We start from the raw sequence: 6,571 nt of genomic DNA, 5'->3' as shown, positions 1-6,571 counted from the left end.
TGAAGAGACACGGGACCCAGAAAATGAGAGCCTCGCTGTGGGTCTGAGGAAAGAGCTGTGCTTTGTAAGGGACACTGCCGGTGACAGTTGCCTTGACAGAGTACCCAGGTGGGCTGATGGGGCCTGTACACCCTTCTCATAAAACACCAAGTCACTTCACATACAAGCACACTGGAACACAATCATCAAACTCTTACCACACCCGGAGAACAGTAGGCCAGGCTCTGGGGGAGACTGACAGGATGTCATCTGGAGGTCACTGATGAGGGCAAAGTAACTCTGTGTCTGCAGATGTCATATGATGGAAACTTTGGTGGTTTCTCAGGAAGGAAATTTTGCTGCAGTTTGTGGACTTTATTTATGGAAGGAAAGGCTAAATTTCAGTTACAGAAGAGTGATAAAAGAAACAGTTTTAAACGCCCTGACAGGACTTGTGGTGGGCCTTGCAACCCCGGAGTCCAAGTTTCCAGGGCATGCGGCCACCTGTTGGTTGCATCTTGGATTGAGATGCCAGAAGGAAAGCAAAACTTGCACTTGGCTTATGATTTGGCCGCCAGACACTCAGTTCATTTTGATGTGTACACAGAGTTCCTCGTTTGGTCGAACGCAAACAGATACCCATTTGTCCTCATGTGTTGCTGATGCCATTGGGAGCAAAGTCCACTGTAATGGGCGTTTCACAGGGCCCTATGTGGTAGGCAGCACTACCTCTCTGCATAGGCCGGAAAACCAAGGCCACAGACCCTGGTACCCTGTGTCCAGCCAGGGCAACCTGTCTCACTCCAAGGCCACTGTCACTGTGTTCAGCCAGGCTATCTTCAGGAAGACTCACTCTCCCCTTTATTTAAAGAAAGCAGAACAAGCTTTTTATCTGTTATCTTGAGATTGTGACAGCACTGGGCAGTGGAGGCTTGGAAAGAGGTTGGAGGTGGTGCTTGGACAGGTACATATTTTTCTGTCTCTGACATCGTTTGGCTCACAGTAATTATGCAAACAGTGTGAAACAGATTTTGTCATTTCCTAAGAACAGGCCTTCAGGAAGGAAAAGGTGGGGGCCCCCAACCTCTCCTTGGTCCTCACACAGTGATGCTCAGGCTTTTCTCAGAGTCCAGAGGGCACGCTTGAAGGTAAGTGAGCACAGGTTGTGGGATTCCCCAGCACAAGTAGTTGGGCCTGTTGCCTAAGGCAGCAGAATCTAAATGGCTTTTGGGAAGGAGCATGGATGACGAGAGGCAAGTGCCAGGATCTGTCCAGCAAATTCTGGCTGTCCTTTTGTTAGAGAAGCCGTGGTCCATGGTTGGCAACCCCACCAGGCCTGGAGGGTGTCTTCTACTCACAGCCTCAGAGGACGTGGCAGGGCCTCCAAACTTGTTCGAAATTAACTCCTGTGTCCCCTGATGTTCCTGTGTCCCCTGACATTCCTATGTCCCCTGATGTTCCTGTTGACTTTGTTTAAATGACAGGAACCTGTTCCCACTTTCTGTTATCATGCCACATCTTTGCAGGGGCTCCAAGCAAAGTCCTGCTGACCTCTGGCCCGTCCTGAGCCCTGAGCCCTGAGCCCTGGCCCCTTGGCACCCTGGCATCTGAGGTGGCTGGGCAGCCTATTGCTCCTCATCTGCAGGCCTGGACCTTCTCTCCCTCTGGCTCTTAACATGCAAACAGTGTGAAACAGTGTGAAACAGGGACTCAGTCCTGTGAGGTTCGGCCCTGCCTGCTGCAGATCTGTGGTGTAATGGCATTTCCAGAGTGTAACCAAGATTTCAATGCTTGGTCTGAGGGAAATGTGAATGCCTGCATTTTAACTTTCCTCTTTCATTTAAAACAAAGTTTATGCCCTAAAAATAGATTAGGAAGAAAACAGAAGGAGAAGGAAAATGAGGTGAGGGTGACTCTAAAGAGAGACGAGAGGGTCCCCAGGATCTGGCTCTAGGGTGGAATAATGAGTGATTGGATCTAGGAACAGCTGTGCACTGATGTCCACTGTGGGCCAGGCACTTGCATGGAACCCCAATCCCTGCAGAGCCCTGGGAGTGAGCTGTCAGCCTCATCTCTGAAGATCACGAGATGGGGCCCAGAGGCTGAGGTCCATCCTCACTGTGTCTCTTTGTCCCCCAACTGCTCTCTGTTGACCTTGACCTTCTGCTCTTACTAGGCCTCTGTAGGGCCACCATGCCGCCCTCCTTAGCTCCAAAGGGCCTCCTCACTGCCTGCGTGCTCGCTGCCTTGGCTTTCAGCTCTGTGGGTAAGAACGGCCACATGGCCCCTTCCTTCCAAAGGCTGGAAGGGTAAGATAGACCGCACAGCAGACAAATGTCCACTTATGGGAGGCAGGTCCAGCTCCAAGAGCTTTGGTGGGCCCTGCAGGGTTGCGGCCCCTGGTCAGCATCTGGGCCTATGCTGGGTGGTGGGTCAACACGGGGTCAGAGCCTATGCTTCCCTCCCCTCCAAGAGGGACTGGAGACTGAATGGGTACATTACACACCACAGGGAACAATTTCGTGGCACCTGGACTTCCAGGAGTGTTTGGCTATTGGAAACATCAGCTATGATTCTTGGGAATTTCATTCCTGAATTACTTTTTGAACAGTTTTTATTTCCTTTCTACAGAGAGTTATACATGCCAAAGGTGCGCTCTTAATACATGTGATTCTAGCACACAGAGGAGTTGTGAGACCTCTCAAAGCTGCTTCAGCTACAGACAAGAATTATTTTCGACAGGTACGCTGCCAGGCCCAGCAGGGCTGTCGCAGTGCAGGGGACCATGCCACTTCCCTGTGCTCGTTCTGTCCCAGCCCCTTCCCCCCACCTGGAGTGGTGATGCCCGCATTGTAACAAACGTTGGCCATCTTCCCTCTGTCGGTCATCTGTGGACCAACGCGGAAACACAAGTGAACACGTGGACGCGAGGGACGGAACCCTCCCAGTGGCCACTGACCCAGCGTCACTGCTTGTGGTTCCAACCGACACTCCCTGGGTTGTTCCATGCAGGGCAGCCCTTGACGTTTGTAGAAGAGAAAGGCTGTGCAGAACGCCAGTGTGTCCCGCTGAACTTCTCGGCCACACTGGGGGCCAACACGATGTTCGCGTATGGCCACCAGTGCTGCAGCTCTGAGCTGTGTAACACTGGGGACTTCCAAGGTGAGCTGGAGTTTCTGTCCCTCCTGACTGAACTGGAACCTCCACCTCCTGAGAAGCTGCCTGTCATCTGGCTGCTTTGAGACTCCCCTAACCTTGCCGATGGGGACCCTCACTGCCAGCAGATGGCACAACCTTGTTTTGCTGGGAACTGAGTGACTGTTGGGTGCTAGTCTGCAGGTTCAGACTGTCCTTCACCCACGCGGCCCCCTTCCCTAAGTACCTGCTGGACCAGAGCCCCTTCTCTCGGCAGTCTAAGTGGTTGTCCAAGGCGGGGATAACCTCTCCCCTTTTCCCCTCCTCCCATCTGCTTAGTTAATGGCCCTCCACTCCCTGTCCACTTAGCCATCCTCCTTGTAAAGTTTTGATAATTGGGAGGTGGGAGTTAATAATACTCTTATTTCCTTTTTCGGCTTATTCCTTAAGATGACATTTTCTCCTCTGCACTCAGTGCCTCGGAAGTCCTCAGTCCTCAACAGTGTCCAGTGCCCTGCCTGCTACACGGAGAACAACAGTCTCTGTGAAGCAGTTCTCCTCAACTGTGCTGGCGCCGAGACTAGGTGTATCCAAGTGAATGGCACAGGTATGCACACTTCCGAGCCTTTCTTGTTCAGCCTCTTAAACGGTGCAGTGTGCTGGCTATCTATTGCTGTGTGACAAACTTGGTAGCTTAAAACAACAGCATTAATTACTTTACAGATCCATCTGCTGAGGGTCAGGAATCTGGAAGCTGCTTAGCTGGCTGATTCTGACCCACAGTTGTTCATGAAGTTGCAGTATAGCTGTCAGCAGAAGCTGCGGTCATTTGGACAGACGACCTGCTTTTGAGACCACTGGTGTGTTCACCGGCTTGGTCTCTCTCTACCTGGGTCGCTCTGTGGGTGTCCTCATGGTACATCAGCTGGCTTTCTGGAGAGCAAGTAGTTGAGGGAAGAGGGGCCGGATGGGGGAACAGAGAGAGACAGAGACAGAGAGACAGAGAGAGAGAGATGGGGGGTGGGGGAGAGAAGGGAGCAGAATATATAGTTTTAGTAATTTAATCTCAGAAGTGTCATATCATCATGTCTGCTGTATCCTGTTGGTTGCCCTAACATATATGGGAGGGACTACACAAGGATATGGGTGCCAGAAAGTGGGTACCACGGGGGCCATCTTGGAGGCTGACCACCACGTGCACCAAGGGGTGGTACAGGGCCAAGTGCTTGTTATTCCCCCAAGGTTTGGAGGGAGACTGTGTCAGGGAGGAGAGTGGAGGAGCGGAGAGCTAAATTGCTTCCCGTGGCAGAGTAGAAGACTTAGGCACATGGGACCTTGGCTCATTGGCAACCGAGAGGGAAACACCTCAGTTCTGGTTTTCATCATTACTGCCGTTACTGCTATTTCAAAACCACATGGTTAAGCTCTTAATTTGTGCAGGTTCGTTCTGAAATCTGTAAAGGTGTTGCCACTTTCCTGAGTAGGTGAGAGGTGTGTGTCTGTGATAAGGGTGTGTGCATCATCTGACAGAAAGTGGGAGCATAACCACAGCACTGGGCTGCAGAGCCAGTGGGCACTGTAGGTCCCTTTGTGATCAATGTGTAAAAAAGTTTCATGTAGCTAGTCATGTTAAGTCACTGATTAAATGATGGTAGAGAAAGTTTGATGGGAATGAATGCAGAGTGCATCTTGTCTTTTTGAGATTTTGGAGGGCTGTCAGGTGAATGGCCAAGGTGAGTGGAGACAAACGAGGAGTAGGGGGCATCACCAAGGCTCAGAAGAGGCAAGGGTATGGGGAGTGGTCTGTCCACTCCGACTTGACTTGCCATGGGAAGCACAGGTGTGCAGTGAGGTGCCATGTGCTGAACTCACAATGGACTTGCAGCGTGGGGAGGAGGGACCTGATCTCAGGGGGACCTGCATTGCTTCCCTCTGGAAGCATGGATGGGACAGAGAACAGGAGCCACTGGGCATTTAGCCGAGTGCATAGTTCTGACCTCCAGCCTTCCTCCTGCTGTCAATCATCTTTCCCTGAGTCAGGAGCCAGGGCCCCCAGTCCCAGCCATGCATCTGACACAGTAGGACCCTTTGGGATCCCTCCTAAGCTGAGGAGTCACTGGGGCTAGAGAGAAACAAGACTTGGTTCCTGGACAGAGCTGAAGCTGCAGTGGTTGTTTCTCTGGAAGAAGACAGGACTTAGGGATTCTGGGCCCCTAGGAACTCTTGTCCCCCAAGGAAGGCAGGCACGGTAGGATGCTGTGAGAGGGAGACAGGATGAGAAGGAAGACTCACCCTTGGATCTCTGTCTTGGCAGATGGTGATAGAGCAAGCATTTTCGCCAAGGGTTGTGCAACTGAAACTGCCTGCAACTTGAAGAACTTGAATGTATTGAATGGCATAATAATTCACACCCACTGTGTGGACACGCACGGGGCGAGCCCCCCACTGCTGTCTGTCACCTCCTCACTCCTGACTGCTCTTATCCTGCTCAAGGTCTTACTTTGATTGTTTAGGCCCTGCCAAGCCCACCCCATGGCCTACACACCCGGAACCTGGTGTCCTCAGATGGCTCCCTCCCAGCACTCCCCAGACATCGCAGAATTAAAGAACTGATACTTCCTTAAGCATGTGTGTGATTACTTTAGGTAAAACAAACAAACAAACAAACAAACAAACAAACAAACCCCCACCTATTCTTCTAATGGTTTCTTTCTTCACCCCAAGAAGCACATCTGAGAAGAAGTCTGAGAGAGCATCTGTGACAATTGTTGTGACCTTTGTCACTCATCCCATATCCTCACACATCCCCAAAACATACCTCTTTCCTGATATCCTCAATTTCCTGTCCTAACCCTTAATTGCCCTCCATCAAGGAAAGTGCTTTTGAATAACAATTCAAGGACCACAGTCTGTGAAATCCCGGGTACAATCAGATCTATCTCACCTGGAACCACGACAGGTACTGAGGGTGGATGGGCTGGGGATGAAAGAGACAGGCAAAGATGCACTGGGAGGTTCATTCTCAGTGCTAAAGAATGGGAGGCGGATGTAGTGGGCCCCAGAGGGCTCTTCTCACACATAGGGCTTGTGACCATGGGTGTGTGTGGAGCCACCCTTCTTGTGATGCCAGGAAGAGTGTCCAGGGTACAGGCTGTGTGAGGCTCTTGTGATGCCCACTCTACTACCTAGAGCTCCACAATTTTCTGGATATATTCCTTGCAGGCGACATTGCACAAAAGAGAAGGATGCCCCACTGTGGTGATTGCAGCCAGAAGGAAGGCGGTCCACTGTCTGCACCACACAGCGCCCAATGCACTGAGGCTCCTGGGCTAATTGCCCACTTGGACCACCAAGCAGCAGGCTGCTGCCCTCAGTCCTACCTCTGCTTTTGCCTCCCAGGCTTCATCAGAAGCCATGTTTGAGGGATTATCTGCCCAGACCATTATCACATTTTATG

General features: G+C 51.5%; 1 protein-coding gene across 3 annotated transcripts; it reads left to right on the top strand.

The window, feature by feature from the left end:
- The first annotated feature begins 995 nt into the window (after positions 1-995).
- LOC107499918 (protein RoBo-1) lies at positions 996-5,728 on the top strand. Of its 3 annotated transcripts, none has more exons than XM_016124554.2 (6): positions 996-1,127; positions 2,156-2,245; positions 2,611-2,721; positions 2,992-3,141; positions 3,590-3,721; positions 5,628-5,726. In XM_016124554.2, the coding sequence occupies exons 2-6, from the start codon at positions 2,173-2,175 to the stop codon at positions 5,717-5,719; spliced, it is 558 nt and encodes a 185-aa protein (XP_015980040.2). In that variant the 5' UTR covers positions 996-1,127; positions 2,156-2,172; the 3' UTR covers positions 5,720-5,726. The 3 variants fall into 3 exon arrangements, with proteins under 3 accessions (XP_015980040.2, XP_015980038.2, XP_015980039.2); XM_016124552.2 differs by having other exon boundaries at positions 1,011-1,127; positions 5,429-5,728; XM_016124553.2 differs by lacking the exon at positions 996-1,127 and having other exon boundaries at positions 1,691-2,245; positions 5,429-5,728.
- The last annotated feature ends 843 nt before the right edge of the window (positions 5,729-6,571 follow it).

Source organism: Rousettus aegyptiacus, unplaced genomic scaffold (genome assembly GCF_014176215.1).
Source record: "Rousettus aegyptiacus isolate mRouAeg1 unplaced genomic scaffold, mRouAeg1.p scaffold_m13_p_7, whole genome shotgun sequence".
NCBI lineage: Eukaryota > Metazoa > Chordata > Mammalia > Chiroptera > Pteropodidae > Rousettus > Rousettus aegyptiacus.
Note: the sequence above shows the minus strand (reverse complement) of the source record. Positions and strands in the feature narration are given on the sequence as shown.

Bases quoted from the DNA above. Each gene is read 5' to 3' on its own strand.
- LOC107499918 (XM_016124552.2), top strand. From the start codon at position 2,173: ATGCCGCCCTCCTTAGCTCCAAAGGGCCTCCTCACTGCCTGCGTGCTC. The intron at 2,246-2,610 runs GTAAGAACGGCC...TCCTTTCTACAG, and splicing joins CTTGGCTTTCAGCTCTGTGG to AGAGTTATACATGCCAAAGG. The intron at 3,142-3,589 runs GTGAGCTGGAGT...CTCTGCACTCAG, and splicing joins TAACACTGGGGACTTCCAAG to TGCCTCGGAAGTCCTCAGTC.